This window comes from Hyperoodon ampullatus (genome assembly GCF_949752795.1).
Source record: "Hyperoodon ampullatus genome assembly, chromosome: 6".
In the NCBI taxonomy this organism is placed as follows: domain Eukaryota; kingdom Metazoa; phylum Chordata; class Mammalia; order Artiodactyla; family Ziphiidae; genus Hyperoodon; species Hyperoodon ampullatus.
Genome location: NC_136919.1, coordinates 40564105 through 40584599, shown reverse-complemented (window position 1 = coordinate 40584599; position 20495 = coordinate 40564105). Strand labels below are relative to the sequence as shown.

The 20495-nt window shown below is 42.7% G+C and overlaps 1 protein-coding gene across 1 annotated transcript in view; it reads left to right on the top strand.

Annotated features, from left to right (window-relative positions):
* The window catches only part of AOPEP (aminopeptidase O (putative)), a gene marked incomplete at its 5' end in the record, with an annotated part of 325752 nt that overhangs the window by 204278 nt on the left and 100979 nt on the right, over positions 1 to 20495 (top strand). Inside the window, 2 exon segments of the mRNA XM_079705801.1 lie at positions 5547 to 5590; positions 13113 to 13173. Coding sequence (XP_079561927.1) covers positions 5547 to 5590; positions 13113 to 13173 — 105 coding nt within the window.

Here is a 20495-nt window from a genome sequence, read left to right as displayed (position 1 = left end):
TTTTTTTTCCCTTGCAGGATTCTGAATTTCAAGGTTACTGGTTATATGTATGTTATGTCATCTTTGTCCTCCGTACTTGTTATTTTCTAGTCGCTTTTGTCTTTTTGTTCTTTATAGTATATGTTTATCTCAAGCAATATTACTTTTTATTATAATGTTATTATTATAAAATTATTAATTTTTTTCTTTAATAGCTATTCTTTTCCTTGATGTTTCTGTTTTATTAATGCTTGTATAGTGGTATTATTTTGGTCCCTAATTTATTCCCTTTGCTTTGAAATCTCTTCCTCTCATTTAGTTGTTTTGTCATCTTGTCTGAGCTTTCATTTTACTGAATTTATGTTCTTATTATTTTCTTTTAATCTTTTAATAAAGCATTCATGGAGAATTTTCTTCTGTGCCTTGGATTATGTTTTCTTCAAGACTGGATTCTTTGTCTTTTCTGCTATGCTTCTTGTTTCTGTCTCTCTGTTTTTGTGGGTTTTTGTTGTATTAGTTTGCATAGTTGCCATACTTTTTTTCTGGCTCACTCTCAGCATGAGTTGCACTGTCCTGACCTTCTGTTTATTCTCATATGTATTGGAACGTTATCCTTGATTTCTTTTGCAACTTGTCTTAGGAGTGTTTTTCTTCCCCTCTGAGCTACGGTTTGAAGTTTGGATATTATGCATGGAGAAGGTGGAGGGGAAGAGCTCCTCTGGAGCTGTGTACAGCCTTTGTTGTAAGAATTTGGCTCCACTAACTCTTGAAATTCTGTTAAAGGTCCCCAGCCAAGACTCTCTTCACCTAATTTGGGTGCCACGTTTTTCCATTGCAGGTACTCTCTCAATTAATATTGTTCTTCCAATTCAGCTCGGAGCCCTAGAACCTATACAGTTCATGAGAGTGTCATCCTCAGTTGTTTATTTCCCAGATTTTGCTCATCTCACTTGAGCAAACATTTTTCAGTCCCTTCACAGTCAAAAAGAGAGGAAAAATAAAGATATTCCTGTTTCTTTCCAAGTGTGTGGGTATTTGTGAGAATTTGTGGGGTTTGGGCAATTCACCAGTACCACTCCTGCTAAGCATGAGGGAGGGGGTGGTACAGAGGGAGGGTTGGAGGCTGTGTTGGAATCTTATGTTTCTTCTTTAGTTGTCTCTTTGAAGTTTATGCCACAAGCTGTATTCTTTCCTTGTTTGGATGCTGCTGGTGAAGTTTTTGCTGACTTTTTTTAATGGATTGTGTTTTTGTTTATATTGCTAGTTAGTTATTGATGAGGAAGACCATGATTCAGTTTCTTTACTCAGAAGTTCCTCAGTTTCTTCTTTTTCCAATTTATTTTTGAATCCTTTCCTTTCTGAATACCCCATCTGCCCAGTATTTCAGAATTATCATCTTTCTACCTCCCAAGTAAAATTGCTCTCTTGAGCTTAACAATGACTTATTCCTGACCATTTCATTCCTTTTCAGTTCTTATGCTGCCAACACTGTCCTTATTTCAACAATTTGATTATTTGTTTTGCCTCTCCTACCTCCCCCTTCCCTATGACCATAGTAATCACTCATAAAATGTCTGACAGAAATCCCTAGTCCTTTGTAATTATCAAGCCAGTGTCAGTTTATCCAGTAGAATCTACATCCGCCTGCTTTTTGTTGAATACTTTCACCAGGACTAAAAAATAATTACCAAATTCGTCATGTGCCAAAATCGGTGTAGTTTTTTTTAATTGTAACACTTAATTTAGTGTTGTTAGGTGATAATCAAAATAAACTGTCTGGGACTGACCTGATTAGTATATAGATTATTAGGAGATTAAGAAATGAAAAAAAAATTCCCAAGGAATGTGTTTTTCGACTAGAGTGTGGGCTTGTAACAACTGTCAGGGATCCAGATAAAATTTCACCCCGACCCACTGTCAAAACAGCAGGATTGTTGTTGTTGTTGTTGTTTTTGTCTTTGGCTTTAATGTTTTTTCAGGCATACTCTAGTGGTGAGAAACTGGGACCCCTAGTATTTGTTGCTAGCTGACTTTGTCAGTGATCCTAGATCAAGTCAGTGTCTTAGATCCTGTCAGTGATCCTAGAATCAGCCTTGAAAGAAAACCCTCTTTGTCCAATTGATATTTGTAAGTTGTTTTTATAGAAGTGCCAACATGCTGAAGGGAAGAGTGAAGACAGATGAAAATTGAAAAGAGGTGGTAAGGGATGGAATAATCATAAGAGACATCTTTCTTTTTATAACATTCTGTTGTGGAGAATGGGGAAAGGCTTCTTTGATGAATCCACTCCAGGAGTATATGCCAATTTATGACTAGAATCAGGAAAACTAGCATTTTGTGGTTAAGATTATGTCTATGAAAGGAATACAAAGGGCCAGTTGAGTTGATTCCACTGATGATACAAAGACTGCCTGGATGAGACCAAATGTCTTCTTGGATTGGATGGAGCATAGGACAAAGAAGAATGTCTAGCACTGTAGACAAACATTCCCATAGCCTGTGGAAATACAGGCATCGTGTCTTAGAGATGCTTGAGGTATTGGTTTTTTGTGACCTCGGGTGATCCCTTAGACCCATCATCCTCAGCATTGGTTGGCAGCCTTCAGCTAGCTGCTGTGTGGCCTGCAGGTCTCAGCTCTGAGACAGGAAGAGACAGATAGCCACCTGCTAAGGAGTGGGACAGTTATCTTTCTTAAAAAATGAAGCAGGGTTTCTTGGGGACTTCCTGCAGTTTTCTTGTATTCACACAAAATCTGAAACATTGCGCCCTGCAGTTTTGTAAAGAAAGATCCAATTGTAATTGGAAAATGCAAAAGGGCAGAATTAAGGTTAACTCTGGATTTCCTGCTTCTCATGCAATTAAATTCTCCCCCTTGCCATTGAGTTAATGTAATTTTCCCCCCACATAATTGGGCATAAATTACTGGATAAATGTGGGATAAGTTGATATGGACTATAAGGAGATAATGAAGCAAAATTATAAGAAATTATAATTATAGTACTTGGATTTTTAAGAAGCAAGAATTCTGTCATTAAACCAATGAAATATCTGCAAAGTAATCTAATAATAGATTATGAAAAATTAATTTCTAATTCAACTTTTTTTTTACAAAATAATTTTTTAAATAATAAAAATAATGACTCTAAGAACCTCAGTCAAAAATACTTCTTTGCATTCTAAATATTGCTTTTGTTTCCTTGGATATTTTTTCTCAATATACCCACTGCAGGTGCATTATTCTGTTTGGGGTTGTCCCCTTCCATTTTGACTGATACATGTTTTTTTTTTTTAATTGAAGTATGGTTTATTTACAATGTTGTATTAGTTTCTGGTGTGTACTGCAAAGTGATTCAGATATTCTTTTTCAAATTCTCTTCCATCATAAATTACTACAAGATATTGAATATAGTTCCCTGTGCCATATAGTAGGACCTTGTTGTTTATCTATTTTATATATAGTCGTGTGTAACATAGTAGTATGTATCTGATAATCCCACTCCTAATTTATTCCTCCCCCCTTCCCCTTTGGTAACCATAAGTTTGTTTTCTGTGTCTGTGAGTCTGTTTCTGTTTTATAAATAATTTCATTTGTATTATTTTTTTAGATTCCACATGTAAGTGATATCATATGATATTTGTCTCTGTATGACTTACTTCACTTAGTATGACAATCTCTAGGTCCATCCATGCTGCTGCAAATGGCATTATTTTATTCTTTTTTATGGCTGAGTAATACTTTATCCATCTGTCGATGGTCACTTAGGTCGCTTCCATATCTTGGCTATTGTAAATAGTGCTGCTATGAACATTGGGGTGCATGGACTGATACATGTTTTTAATATTAGTTTTGTTGTATTTGTATTGTTTATTTTGGGTGAAGCAGCAATAGGCAAGTAGAGTCTTAGAAGAACAGAGGTTGCAAGAAATAAATCTTTCACTACTGCTCTTAATAGGAAGATTTTTGCCTCTGGAAGAAATGGACCTAGCCACCCATAAATACATAGGAAGTGATGGCTGGCTTCACCAGTGTAGTGATGGCTGTGCTTAATGCCATGATAGTAAAAGAACACCCTTGTCATACAAATTGTTTGCAGATTTCTATTCCTGTGTAATTCCATCTGTTTGTAATATGACAGTCTGCACTGCTGCTGGCACCTCACGCTCTGAGTTAAATGGATCTCATCAGAGCCCTGTGCTGACCCTGGATCTGCAGACTAGATTGGGGTGGGCGTTTCAGTCTGGAGGGATGCTCATTCAGCAGTCTCATATTTGGTCATCTGGGCCTACACATGTGCCCTCTTTAAAGGACCAGTTTGAAGGGTTATTTTCAATTTATTGAAAGAAAACCTTCATGTATAGGTCTTATTTATTGCTCAATATCAAGCCTCTAGAAAGTTAAACATTGTTCTTGTTTGTTTCGTGTTCTGTATTTATCCAAAATGTATCTTATCAAACCTTCAGATGAGGGAGGGTTGACAGTAGACTTACCCATTTAGCAAATAAAAATGTACAACCCCCATAACAGATAAAGAACAAATAACTTTTTAGTGTAAATATGCCCCCAGTTTAACTGAGCATCCTATATTTTATCTGACAAACCTAGTTGAGACCAAATCAAAATTCCAGAGTTAGATAGGGTAAAAAGGTTGGTCACAACACACAAGATGCAAATTAAATATAAATGTGATTTTGAACATTCGTGTGTGAATATTTTTTAGGTCTTCTGGTATTGTGGTTATGTTTTAAAAGATGCCTTATCTTTTAGAGATATTTACTGAAACATTGACTGGTGAAATTATGTAATGTTTGCGATTAACTTCTAAATAATACAGGAGGTAGGTAAGTGGATGGGGCAGATTGGCTGTGGGATAATGGGTACGTGAAGGTAATTATGCTTTTTTACTACTTTTGAATGTGTTTGAAATTTTCCATAGTAAAGGATACAATGGGTTTGTGTGTAAGTCATGCCTTTAGATTAAAAAAAAAATCTATTCTTCAAACATCTTAAATGTCAAACAGTTGAGGACTTGCACAGTGGCGCCAGAAGAGGCTGCAGATGGAGGCAAGGGCCCGTGAACTATTTCTGGAATTGTGACATCTTTGTTCCTCCACTGGGATATTAATTGTCTTGATTTTCGTCTTTATTGTCTATAGAGCAATGCAAAAAAGCTGTTGGTTACTAGCCTCCCAGAGTTGAGATTATTCAGTGTGTAATAGGATATCCAGGGAAAGCTCACAAAGAGTAGAGCATGGTTAAGTACAGAGGGATAGTGCATTTATGCTCTGGCCAGCCTTTTGAACATAGTTAAACATGAAATGAAATAAACTGTTGGGTTAGATCAAAATAACAAACGTTACTTTTTTCAATTTGTTTGTGGTTGTAACTGATTGGATTGAAGCCCTGGTAAATTAATAAATTGAGTATATAGCCTAATAATTCAGTATCGGCCTACCTTCCCTAGCAGGTGAGCTGTCAGCAGCTGGGAACACTCAGTCCCTGGCATGACTCTGGGCAGGGTTATTTACTGATGGACATCTTTAATGATTTGCCTTTTTCTTATTCCAGGATTTCCTTCAAATGCTGTTGGAGAGCATCCCAGAAGAAAGAAGGTGAGGACCGATTTAGGAATTAAGGGCCCAGTTTTATTTATTTATTTGTTTGTTTGTTTGTTTATTTATTTTTATTTATTTTAACATCTTTATTGGAGCCCAGTTTTATTTTTAATGTTAAAAATGGCTCTGCCATTGTTTTGCAATTTGCAACCTAGAAAGTTTAATCTTCCTCTCTCAATAGAGGAGGGACCTCCGCAGACAGCAGGAGTCCTGGGATGATCAGCTAGGTCTAGAAATATTGGGAGTGTGGATTCTGGGAGCCAGCACACGCAGCGGGGGAGCCCCAGAGTCAGGAGCCCTGAAAATGTTAGAGGAGGCAAGCCAAGGACACTCTGTGGCCTCAGCTGCTGTGGAAAAGAATGGAGGGCAGAAAAGTTCTAAGAGTTAGGGTGGCTTGTTTTGGAATGTCTGAAATGTTTCAGATTTACCATCCTTTTTTTAAAGTAAACATATGGGTTTTCTTCATGTAAAAAATCACATCAGGGCTTCCCTGGTGGTGCAGTGGTTGAGAGTCCGCCTGCCGATGCAGGGGACACGGGTTCGTGCCCCGGTCCGGGAAGATCCCACGTGCCATGGAGCAGCTGGGCCCGTGAGCCACGGCCACTGAGCCTGCGCGTCCGGAGCCTGTGCTCCACAACGGGAGAGGCCACAACAGTGAGAGGCCCGCGTACCGCAAAAAAAAAAAAAAAAAAATCACATCAGATGTGGCCATTATTCCTAAGGTCAAGAACAACAGTTTATCTGTGAGAACTTTTCTTTTGTACTTGCCCTGAAATAACTTTTCAGGTCCTCTAATAGAATGGAGCAGTTTCCTTAGGAACTAATACGGAAAAAGGAAAAAGAAAATGAATAGAAATTGTATATTACCTCCTTAGGCTGTTACCAAAGTCTGTTTCTGAATGACGACTATGCATTCTTTAAGAAGAACTTCTCAGGACACAAATACAGCAATTTTCGTAGAAGCAACAAAGTGCATTTTTAGTTTTGGAGGTCTTCTTTCTCTTCATCCTCTTCCTAATAAGGTTATGGAGTTCATTTGGATGGCCCCAAGCCCTCTGGCTCTGGGGGACCTGGATTTTATCATTGCGAATATTTTTTGTGGACCCACAAAGAGACTTTTGTTGTGATTGTGGAAGTTAAGAGCAGCATCTCCATTGAATGGTGACCACCGACCACCAACCTTCACCCTTGAGAGGATGCCTCACCCAATTAGGATCACTTTTTGGCTAGCAGGCTTAAGCTTCTTTTTAAAATTCTCCTGAAGAGTTAAGGAGATTTCATTGCTACAATGAATGTATTTCAGCAAGTATACTAGAATATATTTTGAAACTGAAACATCTTCTCTCCTGCCAACTAATCTCAGAATCTAATTCAGCTATTAAAGCAGACTGTTCACCCTTTTGCCTGTGCAGCATGTTGTACCAATTTTATCCAGGTCTCCAAAGGCCCCACACCTACCCCTGGAGCTTCCAACCTTTGGCTCCATTGCAAACTGATCCTCAGGCACATCTGTTAAGCACGTGAGCTGTTCTGAACAGGACAAAGTTTTTCACTTTAGACCAGCCAGTTAGGGTCCTGGGGCTGGCACGTCTGTGTCATACTGCATTTCCGTTGTTCTCTTGCTTCGATTAATTTTAGCATTCCCTACTGAGCATCCTCCCTTACCAGATTTTAGGCTGGACACTAGGTAACAGAAAGGAATCAATTCTAGGCCTAGCCCTCAGGGAGCTCCTGGTCAACTTCTGAAGACGAAGATGTACATGACACATGTCATGACTCAGGGTAGGAGGTTCTCTGGTGAGCTTCAGAGTCCTGGGTGCATGGAAATACAGTTCAGCAGTCCTAGCCTCGAGCCTTCAGGCCAGAGGTACTACTGAAGGTTTTAGGTAGGGAAGTGCCGTCAGCAGGTTGGAAAGATACTCGGGGGAGGCAGCATGGAAGATAGATGGGGGTGGGGAGAACTAGACGTCAGGAGACCAATTCGAGACCGGTACAGTAGTTCACTCAAGAGATCCAGAGCTGGAGCCGTGGGTGGAATGGTGGCAGTGGGCTTTGAGAGTATGAACAGATCTCAGGAATATTCCAGAGGTGCCACAGTTAAGACTTGGTTGATTGGTTGTGAAAGCTGAAAAGAGGAGTCCAGCATGACCTGACCTTTCTCTCTTGGCCACTTAGTTACACGCTGAGTGTAGAAGCCCTGGAAATCCAGCTGGTAGTTGTTTGGTCTCAGGAATCAGTATGGGGCGGAGGGAAGGAAGGGAGGGTATTTGCAGTGGAAGAGCGGAGATGAGGAGTCATGTTTTAGACACATCTTCAGTGTGAGGTTTCGGTTTAAATGCTGATGAGACCAAGGAAAGAAAAAGCTAGAAGTGCTTAGAAGGAGATTCAAACAAATCCTGGGTGCCTGTCTGCCCTGGTAGAACAGCACCTTATCCAACATGCCTTGCCCACCTGATATTCCAGCGCTATCAACAGCTGCGGGTTCTCTCTTTGCTCATCAGTTATTGTTGTTTGTGTGTGCACATTCATGTGTTTGTTTTAATTCAGTACTTTTCCTCCCCCACGAAGCTCGGGAGTACTCGTTTGTAACTGTTACCTCAGCGATGTTCATTATCTACCCAAGCACAAACGACTTGCTCTGATCAAGAAAAGAAGTAACCATGTGCAAAGCTTTGGGGCATACACTATTTGTATCCCCCCACATAGGGAGGGAACTTATAAACGTAAATTACTAAAATTTAAAAACCCATACAGAATGTAAGTTGCATTCCAGAACAAGAGCATTTTCTGTTTCAGACCCTGAGCGTGGAAGCTCCTAAAGCCTTCATCCACCTAGAACTGTACTTCCCAAATTCTTTCCATCTTCTCTCAGTTCCTGGGAACATAACCGGGCCTTGTGCTTTCCTTTAGAGGCGCAGATAGAATGTGATCTTTAGAATCTCAAGAGGCCGAAGACAGAGCCAAGAGTGATAAAGACCTTTCTTCTGATCAGCAGCAAGCTGATAGGCACAAGCAGCAGATATGGTTAATCGTCACTTCCCCATCCTTGTCACTCCACCCCAGAAATCAACTGAAGAAGCAATACACCACACGCAATACTGTTTTCTCGCAGGCCTGGGTCTGTTTCTATGTACTGTAATATTATGAAGAGAGGAGCAACCGGTCACTTTCACAGCCTTAAACACAGATTATTTTTCTAGCCAGCATCGTGCAGGATGGCCAGCATATTCTCTCCGTTGCAGCATTAACTACACGTGACCACATTTAGAGCTCACGGGGTCTGGAGACCCACTCCTAAAACTCAGAGTTGCCTTTCAGGACGTAGGCGTACAGCAAGGGAACTCTCCAGCCAGAGGGTAAAACAACCTGCTGTTCCAAATACCCAGGAGGTCTCAGTAATGAGGCAGAAGTACCGCTCACTAGCACAGAGATGGAGGGCGTGCAGTCGTGGGTCTGTGTACTTTTAGCTATCTGTATAAAATCAATTTCCATAGTGATCAGACATGCAGAAGAGTAATTTCCTGTAAGTTCTGGATCCCAGCGAAGTGGAAATGCTTCTGCTTGTCTGTTGTGATTATTTAAGCCACATGATCTCAGAGGGGAAAAATTCACCGTTGGCTTTGACTCTGAGTGTCTTGATTTGAAAAAGTCAGCTTTCAGCTTTACCACTGCTGTATATCGAAGTTCAGAACTAAAAATTCACCTGTACTGTCATCTCAGTAATTATGATCAAAACAGCAAAAATTATGTACATTTTTTTTCATAAAACGTACAGCCCATTTCTTTCCTGAAAGTTCAGCATTTTCAAACAGTCTCCCATAATTTCCTTGGGAGGTAAGGCTGCTTATACTACCTTAAAAAATTGTTTCTGGCAGATGGAGTTAGTGCTTTGATCTTCCTCTCATAGTTTAACATCTCATTCCACGTTAGGAATCTGTAAACAGGCATCAGTGCAGTTTGATGTCTGTGCTGATACTGGGAGTCTAGAAACTGAGATCTTTTCTTTAGCCTGGGCTGACTTTGGCCAGTCTTCTTATACTGCAGTTTCTCTACCTGCTAAAAAGCCACACAACAATTGACACCCACTTCACGAGGATATTATGAGGAATGAAGTGATAATGGTTTTAAGATGTATTGAACCTTTCCAGGGGAAAGTGATCTGGAAACACAGGTTCTCTTCATTCACAGGAGAGTGTCTTTTGCTCCTGGATGCAGCTAAACAATGAACTCTCCTGTCCTCATGCTTCTGCCCCTCCCAAGAGTCTCCCTATCTCTCTGGAACTGTAATTGAGGGACAGACACACAGGGCAGCCGCAGCAGCGGCCAGGTTACCTTCAGCAGGAGAGATGTGAACAAGAAGTCAGCGTTGGTGAGAGCCAGCGCAGGCCTTCTCCTCCTGCAGGCTCGTCTGCCTCATAAATCATGAACCAATGTATTGTGGATTAATTTCCTGAATTAAACGCAGAAAGAAAGACGAGGGCTTTGCAGCCAGGCAACACAAGTTTGAATCCCAGCTCTTCAAGCACCATCTAGGAGGCCCTGCATGAGGCCCTTAGTCTCTTGGACCTTTATTTGCTCATCTCTAAGATGGGGATAAGAATATTGGTCTTGTACAGAACCTCGTGCCTGATAGGCATCCACCAAATGTTTGCCACATAGAGAAGCTTTTGCCTGTTCTCAGTCTTCTCTGGTGAAGACTTGAACCTCAGTTAGCAGCATTCTGGGACTGAACTCCCCAGCCCCCGCCCTCCTCCATGCCATCCCCCCGCCATGCCACCGCTAAGGAAGTGTCTTTAAGCTAAAATTCCCTGAAGGAAATTTATGTCCCTGTCCTCTTACTCACTCCTCCATGGGCACGCACAACAGCTGTTCACCATCTTTTGTAAAATCGCTTGAAAATGGCTCTGAAGTCACTCCCCAGACTTCTCTTCTTCAGGATATTTAATCCCAGTTCCCTTGACCTCCCCTGTGGGTCCAATGTGCTTACCCCTTTGATCATCACTACTGCTTTTTTTCTAAATCCTTTCTAAAGTCTCCGTCTTAAGTTGTGGCAGGTTTAAGAATGCCCATTTTCCTAGAATCCACAGCACAATGAAGCTCAGTTCCGAGTCAGACACTTGCTGCTGCCTTCTTGGGTATCACCTGAAGGATGGGTGACAGGAGCTTTTGGCCCCAGGGCCCTGGACACGGGAGTGTCTCTCTTTGGCTGGAAAGGAAGTAGATGAATGAGCTGCTTAGATAGAAGCACCAATGAAGGAAGGACAGGGAAGAAAATGGACCCTTGCTTCTAAATCAGGGCAAACAACTTAAGAGTGCCAGCAGGGCCTCCACAGCTGCTCAAGCCCTGGGGCAGCAACTCTACCCCACCAAATGAACTGCCCACCTGGGTGCCAGGCAAGGTGCAGAAGGTTTGCATTCGTTCCAAACAAGAACAGGCCTTCCACTGAGCATTGTCTTCAATGGAAATTACAAGATTTGTCTTATCTTCCAGCCTCACAAATGTCACTAGAAAATAAAACAACCTCAAGTCTCCTTGGGCACTTCTCTAAGTGGCCCTTCTGCCCCACTTTCCTCATCCTAGCAGATCAGTCATGCCAGTTGAGGGCATTTCCAGCACCTCTTTCTATGGCCAAGCAAATAAATCAAGCCCAAGAAAGAATAATGATCTTGATTTAAGGTGCTCTGAGAGATGCCTCCTCTCTTCTAGTCGCCCCCATCCCCGGCCCACGTGCATGTGCACACACACTCACAGACATCTGAGGGCACGCACGCATGCACGCACGTGAGCACACTCACACACTTCCACACTCTCACAGCCTACAGAGGGGACTTGGCCATCTGCACTGAGAGTGGTGGTGTTAGATGACAAGAAATAGTGGGGAAAAGCCCAGGGATGGTGGCACCTGGCCTTTCATAGAGGCACAGCCAGTAATTCCGCTGACCTGGGAACTGGACAAACAGCCTAGGGAGGTGGTCACCTTCCCCTTATTCACTTCTGGCCTCTTCCCTGCCTGGTCGTCCCACAGGTGGGCATCTTCTTGAAAATGAATCCAAACCAGTTTCTTTCCCTCTTTGTATTTTCTCTGTTTTGAAATAGCAACAGTTGCCTCCTTCGGCAATCTTTGCTTTTGCCCTGGGCAGGGAAGACAGAGGCACACAGGTGACTTGCTTCTCAGTGGAGAAGAAAAGGAAGGGACAGTCTCAGTCAGCCTCCTATTCCCCAAGCCCAGCCCCCTCCTTCCCTCCCTCCCTTCTCACTGTGGTCCAGCCCAAAGCCCAACCAGCACAGGTGTGAGGGGAGCACTTGGCCTTCAGCACCTTAACTAATGCAGACAGCATTGTATCTTTCCACAACTTCTTTACAATTCCAAAGGGAGGGAGGAGGGAATATTACATATATGTAATACAGTATATAAAATTTTTTAAAAATACAGAGCTTAACAACTTGGGAATATCCTACTGGGAAAGGTGATTATTAACTTAAAAAGGACTAATTTTTATTGAGTCAACAATGAAATGTGTTTTCATTCATGCAAATAAAAAATATCCATGGGGATCCTCTCTTATGCCAAGAACTGTTTTAAGTGCTAGGTTTAGAGAAGTGAGTAAAACAGACTAGGACCCTGGTCTCAGAGAGCTTTGATCCAGTGAGGAGACAGTTAAAAGTCAAGTAACCAAATAAATTGCACTCACAAACTGTGATGGATGCTGTGCCACAGAGGACAGGGAGCATGGTGGGTATGACACACACAGCCTGGGAGAGGCTCCAGGAAGGCCTCTGTGGTTAGAGAGGCCAGGCATGAGCAGGAATTATCTAGAAGCCAGGGAGGAATTGCTTAAACTTCAGGAAGACAGTCTGTTGACCCTAAAAATATTGGATACTTAGTACATTTAAGGAGTATTTAAATCAGCAGAGCATGAAACCAAAAGATTTCAGCTTCCTTTGGATCAGACGTAACAAGCCATCATAATATTTCCAATAAAGCAGAATGAAGGCCTGCTTGAAAACAAGCAGCAGAAGCCATGTGTGCTCCATGGCTGTGAGCCTCTCAGGGCTCCAATAATGATTTGTATCATTTTTGCTTGCTGTAGCCCGTGGTCACTCTAAAGTTGGAATTTCATTTTGGTGCACTAAGTGCTGTAGTATTCAGATTTCACTTTACTCCACCTCTTTCCAGGAAGCACTCATGCCTGCTGTGTCCCATGAACATGCCCTATCCTCCCTGTATGGGCACTCCCAGCCAAGAAGTCCCTCTCAAGACGTTAAAAGCACCTATTGTGGTGTGCCTTTGATTCTTAGATCTCATCGTGTGCACTCTCTTTGACTGGAGAGGAGCTGTACTGAACGTGACCGGGTCCCCCTCCTCACTTGAACCTGCGACAGCATTGCTCTTTCTCCCGATTTCTCTGGAAGATTGATGCGGTGACGTGCCCGAATAGCTAGAACCATTCTGTGTAATACGTGCTCTGTAACTTTTTCAGTCCTTTACTTTTTGTTGTTGTTGTTTTATTTTTAAAGGCTTGGGTTGTCTGTTGAAAACATCTTCCGAGACTGGCTGGAGAGTTCCGGAATACCACAGGTGTGCTTAAGAGAACTGCTTCCCGAGAGTCTGTGGAGGACAGTAAGGCTTGTCACTTAGTGTGTCAATCATGACAATGATTTATTTGTATATACTTACAAAAGTAACCCCCTTGCTGAGTTGGAATATCCCTAAGTCAGGAAAATGATGGTCTCCCACCCTTTTAGGCCTGCATGGTGATGTGTGCCTCAGGCCTCTGCCTCTAGTGACCGTGGTGCTGTAGGTGGACATTCTGGTTGACCCTGAACTGAGTGTTCAATGAGGTCTTGCAGAGCGTGGCGTATACTTTGGGCGGCGTCACCCGGCAGCAGGTCAATGCTGCCATCGGGCCTCGAGCTCTGCTGTTTGGATGCGGCCACATACGCGTGAGCTTGCTTGCCTGCCGCGTTCCTCTGACCGGGCGTACCCGTAGTTTCTCCGTCATCACCCCTGTGCGGCTGCCCTCGACTTCCTCCTCTGGCTGTGCATCTGTACCTCAGGCTGCTCTTCTCATCTGAGGGAGCAGTTTAGATTCATTTCTCTGTCTTAGGGACCGGGACCCACCCCTCCAGCTTTCCTTCTCTCCCTCCCTTTCAGCCCATGGGCAACTCTGAGGGAGAGACGGTTCCCAGGCATCCCTCGCCGCATGGAGATCACCGGCCTGGAGCCTTCTCTTCCTTCCGCGCTCCCCGGGTCTTGTGCTTCGCGGAGCCTGAAGGGCAGCCCTGAGGGCCGCCCCTAGCTAGAGCCTGGGCCCTGAGAAGTCCGAGGGTGGCATCCTGGATGCGGCTGGTCAAAGGACCCTGTAGGCCTGCAACTCTCCCAGCCTGGGCTGGCCCCCGGAGCAGCTGCAGACCCATCATAGTGGGCCCTAGCGTCTGGGAGTGGACCCCCAAGGTGGTGAGAAACTCTGCCCCGGGCCCAGGCAAGCAGCGCTGTTAGCCTGCTCGTTTCTGGTTTCATGACCGGTTATATGAGCTTCCCCTTGGGAGTGTCTGAATGTCAATGAAGGTCTGTGAACCATGAAATTAAGGAACAGAAGGGGCTGTTCTCCATTACCTTTTCATCCCTCTACTCACATCTTTGTCCTGTTCTACCACACGGGGGGAAATGTCGGCCACCAGCCACCATGAGCTCATTCCTAAAAAGGACGCATTGCCTTCGGTTCAGGAATGCATGTCACCTGTTAAAACTTATTTGTTTGGCCCAGTCCTTCTGGGAATGAAGAAGAATAAATGCGCAAAACAAAATGGGTGGAATAAGGCAGCACCTGGTCCTGGGAGGCGGTGCTTTCAACTTGTGTACATTATAATGAGCTCCTGTGATTTCTACGTCAGTGGCTTCCAAACCAGGCCACTAGCTGAGTACAAAAATCCCGGGAAACAAAGTTAAGGTTTGTCTGATCCTAAATAGCCAAGCCTTGCTCTTCTTGTTTCCGATGGGGCTGAGGTGAGGGCTGGGTATCCCCCGAAGCCGTCTGTCTTGTGTTCCTAGGCCAGGCTGTTGCAAGGCTCCCAGACATTCTTAGCAGGGCCTGGAAGCTGGGAAGAGTTGGGAGCTCAAAGAGCAGAATCCCACATTTCCTGGCCCAGAACAACAAGGCCACTGTGTTCAGCAGTTAGCCCCGAGGGAAGAGAAAAGAAAGAGTCCTTAATCGGGTGCCCAGAAGCAGGCGCACCCCACTCGGGCTGCAGCACTGGGGCTGACCCGCTTGCTCCCAGGAGGCTCTAATTTCCCCTGAAGAAGAAGAGGCTTTGCCACCAGCAGGAGGCTTTTGCTTTTCATTAAAAGGGGGAGGGGTGCGTGGAAGGGAGAGATTTGCCTCTGAGCGGTATGTTTTTTCCAAAGGTCTAGCTGCATTAGTGACAGCTTATAGCATAGACAAGAATCTCCGCTATAAACTGACGAAACCTGCTGTCAAAACACAGCCAGGTGCAATGAGGCCAACCCGGCTATAAATTGTATTTAAGACCCAACTGGTATTTCCTTGGGTGCTTAACTGTTCGGTAAAAACAACAGCGTCAGACAGAAAAGACCCTGATTTAGTGCACATCTTTCCATTGGTGAATGATCAGACGGCGTCTTTTCATCTCTTCACCCATTTTCTGCCATTATTTATGCGGTTGATGGTGATTTACCTGCTCGCAGCCCTTTTCGCTTTCCTTGAGAGTTCCTTCTCATTTCCACTTCAGTGAAAGACTCTGCGCCCTCTTGTTGCAGGAGCCTCACAGTGAATGGAACACCTTGTTCTTTGTCCCCATCATTATAATATAAAGTTACTGGTGTGTTTGGCCTGGAATGACAACCAGAGCACTGAAATCGTTCTGATGCTCTTTGTTCTCATTGAAAATTTCTGTTCACCAGCAATTGAAGTCATTCACGACAAAAGAGTCACGTTCTACTGGTGAAGTTTTCATTCTACAGGTTACAGAGGCTTTTTGTCTTCTCTCAGGAAGGCTTGCCTTGGGGTTGGCCTCCATTTTCCTTTTTGCCCACATGAATGGAAATCATTTTTTTTTAATGTGGAAATAGCTTCAGCAGCTATAAAAGTGAGCATGAGCCCCAAAGAAGTAAAAGAAATTGGATCCAAACCTCTTTAAAGAAACACCCAACTCTATAAACTTTGACTTTGCAAACAGACTTAAAATTGATTGTGTCATTGGTATTATAGATTATTTCTTTTATGACTTTTTTCTGATTATAGAAGTATTACATATTGAAATATAAAAAGGTTGTAATAAGAAAATAAAAATGACCCAGAGATAATTTTTTGATAGAAATCCTTTCAGTCATTTTTCTGGTCTCCCTTTTCAAAAATAAAAATGATATGTTCTCTGTAGCAAGTTCAAGCACCACCAAAGTATAAAACATAAAAGCTCTTGTCCCTTTCAGTCTTACTCTGCAGAGATAATCTATGTCTGGTATGTGTCCTTCCACACATTTTCTGTGCTATACATTATGTAAATGTATATCCTTTAAAAAAAATGGAATCTTATTATCCAAACTTAAGGTTTTCATTTAAAAATATATCTTAAGCAATTTCCCATATCCCTTGATATAATTCAAGAGCAATGATTTTTAACAGCTGCATAGCTTTCTAATAAGTGGTACCATAATTTAATTTACTCAGACCCTCCCAACTGTTGGAATAGTATACATTATTTCTAAGAAAGTTGCCCATTCTGCTAATTTGACAATTCTATAAATAGATTTTTATTTCTTTTCATGTTTGCCCAAAGATCTCCTCCCACCACCGGCCCATATGTACATATATTCCAATCTTTTTTTTAAACATTTATATGCAAATACGTTAGAAATAACTTTTCTCCCTCCAGCCCTTCCTCTTTACTTCTTTATTTTAGTTGTTACAGAGCTCTCTGACTCCTCCCTTTCTTTGATTTCCTGCCCACATTACCTGATATCCTTATGTAAATTTATAATTTTCTTTCCTTTCCTAGCACCTCCCCCACTTTTTCATTATATTTTGCTTGGACTAGTGCAGTAGCTAGTTGCTCTTTTAGCCACCAAGCTGTCACCCTTTCCATCCATCATCTACATCAATGCTAAGTGAATCTTCCCCCAAACACAGCTTACATCCCTCCTCACCAGAAACTTTTTCCCCCATTTAGAACAATCTCTTTGGCTTGCTGTTTGAGGCTGTCAGCAGAACTGCCCCAAGCTACCTTTTTAAACTTTATTTTCCACCACTGCTAGGCATATGCCCAATCATAATTATCAGTCTCCAAATAGTTATGAGCTGAAGTTTAATTTTAATATAATCTAAATTTAAATTGAAAATCTAATAATACAGTCATGGTTTGGAACAACATGGGTGTGTGAATGAATCCACTTTTTCAACTGTCAATTCTATGAAATCTAAATTGAGACCAAGCATTTCTGAATCAAATTTAGCATCCAATTGAGATGGACTGTGAAAACACATCAGATTTAGAGGACTTATACAAAAAAGTGAAGGTAAAATATATCATTAAGGTTTTTAAAATATTGGCTACATGTTGAAATGATTATATTTTGGATACATTATAACCCAATGTATACATACCCAAGAAAATATATTATTAAAATTAATTTTAGCTGTTACAGCTTACATTTTATATGTGGCAATTAGAACATTTTAAATGACAACTGTGGCTTGCATATATTCATATTGAATAGTGATGCTCTAAAGCTATTAGTTGAGTTAAAATCTGAACGCGTAATGCCTTAAAATCCCTCACTGAATAGATATAATTGAAATCATCTGTATTTTTGTCAAATGTATGGATAAAGATGGAGCTGGCCAATCCATAGACGCCCTTCAATCTGCTTTGATGGCATGGATGATCATAATCCACGGGTAAGGGGTCAGATGCTGCTTTCACAGCAGGCATTCATAAGGGTATGAACGAATTACCAGCCTCTCTTCAGTTCTTAATTTCAACTCCCAGGTGACCCATTTCCCAAGGTACCAACAAGTAACACAGTAATGCTGATGAACCTCACAGCCCTTCTTTGGCTTGGGCTACTCTTTGGGGAAAGCGCTCAGCAGCCTTAAATGGCAAAGTCACGGGCAGCAGTGGCAGCACTGGGGATAGAGAGAGTGGGTAATGGCCAATCACATAAAGTGTCCTAGAAATAGGCAGCAGTCAAGCTCCCAGGATTTAGAACATCGGGTTATTGTGTCATCTTGGAAAATGCCTCTCCTTTCTAAACAAACACCTGCAAGTTGCCAAAGGCCACACAAGCAAATGACGGAAAACTTAAGTCTTGTAGGGAAAAATGCTGCAGTCACAAAATTGAGGAAACTTGATAAGACATGACGCAAGAGACTCCATGTCATTGGGGCCATGATGTGCTTTTAGCACAGAGCAAGCCAGGTGGTTTGTTAGAAGAATAACTTGTAGGCTTCTTTTAGCACAGATTAGGTACTATTATCAACATAATTTAAAGGCCCATTAGGATACTTAATCTTAGTGGTGTCTATAAAAATTCTACATTTAATGGTCATTCAAGAAAACTGAGACTGGTTATTTTGCAAATTCCAGAGAAATCATATTTTTCAAATTATATGTGCTATGAGAGCCTTGGTTCTTTTATATCAATAATAGCAGTGGCCATAATGTGGTGTGTGTTTTGGGCTCCTAGTAATTTTGCTGTCATTCTTGTTTCAGTGGTTAGATTAACAATTTCTAAGTGACTAAACATCTTGTCAGGGATCCTTGGAGATAAGTTCTCTGTCCTCACTTGGGGCAGGGCCTGCATTGTCGATGAGTCACCACTGTCACTTACTGTTCATCGAAGCGATGGCCCCTCTTCCCACAAGCTCCTCAGAGTGATATACTGCTTGGCAGTCACAAGAGATGAGGAGAGATTTTATTGAAATACTTTCATTTTGAGCCTAATTTTCTTTATTTCTAGCATCTGTGGCTTTGTGCTCATACTAGTTAGCTCAGGCTGCCATAACAAAATACCAAACTAGGTGGCTTAAACAACGCACATTTATTGCCTCACAGTTTTGGAGGATGGAAGTCCAAGATCAAGGTGCGGGCAGGTTTGGTTTCTCCCAAGACCTTTCTCCTTGGCTTGCCGATGGCCACCTTCTTGCTGTGTTCTCACGTGGTCTTTCCTCTGTGTGTGTAGAGAGCTCTGTCTTAATCTCCTATTCTTATAAGGACACCGGTCAGATTGGATTAGGCCCCACCCATGTGATCTCATTTTACTTTTTTTTTTTTTTTTCTTTTGCGGTATGCGGGCCTCTCACTGTTGTGGCCTCTCCCGTTTCGGAGCACAGGCTCCGGACGCACAGGCTCAGCAGCCATGGCTCACGGGCCTAGCCACTCCGCGGCATGTGGGATCTTCCCGGACCGGGGCATGAACCCGTGTCCCCTGCATCGGCAGGCGGACTCTCAACCACTGTGCCACCAGGAAAGCCCTCATTTTACTTTAATCACCTCTTTATGGGCCCTGTCTCCAACACAGTCACATTCTGTGGAACTGGGGGCTAGGACTTCAGCATGTCAATTTGGAGGGTACAAGTTTAGTGCACAATAATACTGATTCCCAATATTTCTCTGATTAGTTCCACATTTCTTGTGAATCCTTTCAAAGTGACCTATAAAAATCACTCAAGTCAACCATACTGTATTTTATTCCCTTATAAATGAATATGCTTTGGATATAACTTTTTTGGTCCCAAATGACATTAGCATCCTGTCCACAAAAATTTAAAGTCTCTGATGAAATGAGAGACAAATGTGGGAAGGAAGAGTCCATTCTCCCAGGGAGAGGTAGGTCATTGAAGGTCTGTGCCAGGCGTTGTGTATTACTGGGGGCGTCCGATTTGACACTGTCCAAATATATTGACCTCTTCACAGTGTAAGCCACCACATGAAACAGGATACGTTTTCCTTTGGTGCCCCAAATGAAAGCACTGTATCCTTCCTTCTTTTCTCTCCCTTTCAAAACCTGATTTCTAGAAAGAATTTGAATCTCATTCACAGTAATCTACGACTAGACACCAAGTGAATAGTAAGGATTAAAAGGGTTTCCTCTCCCTTGAAGATTTCCTTTGTAACTGTGTCAGATCTTAGGCTTCAACAAAACTGTCAAGCATCCCAGACCAGATGGATGAGATTTGCTAGGGGACGCTTCTTCCAGGATCTGAAATCATACCTCCCAGCCAGGTGCCTTCCTTCCCTGCCCCTTCGCTTCTTTCTGTGAATGTTGCCCATATATCTGTCCTTTACGAGGGACTGTGCATGACTCAGAGATGAGAGAAACACAGGCTTTACCCTCAGGATGCTTAATAATTCAGTGGGAAAAAGAGATACACAAATAACCGACCTAAGGCAGAGAGCGGTAAGTGGTGTAAAACTAACTCACTTTTAGAGTTGGGAAGAAAGAGGTCATTTTGCATTTGTGGAAGCAGAAAGGATTGAGGTGCCATTTAAAGTTCAGTCTTGAAGGACAGGTAGGGGAGAAGGTCATTTCAGGCAGGGGGAGTGACATGTTCAGCGTCTAGTGGTGGAAACTAAGTGTGCATGTTTGAGCAGCATGGGGCAGAGTCAGATCTCAGTGATGGGGGTGAGGGGAGGTGTTGACTAACTAGCTTGTCATAGCATGATTAAGGCTCTGTGGGTAATGCCTCAGGACAAGGGGAATGGAGGAAACTTCCCCGGGGGGGAGGAGCGGAGGAAAGGACCCACCCTCCTAAGTGAGCCTTACTGTCACTCTCAGCTCACTTGCCCCCCAGCCCCGGTCCCTGCCACACCCTAACCAAGGTGATTCCACCCCCCAAAATAGACAGGTGAATGCAATTCATAGTGATAAAGTACATCAGGTGA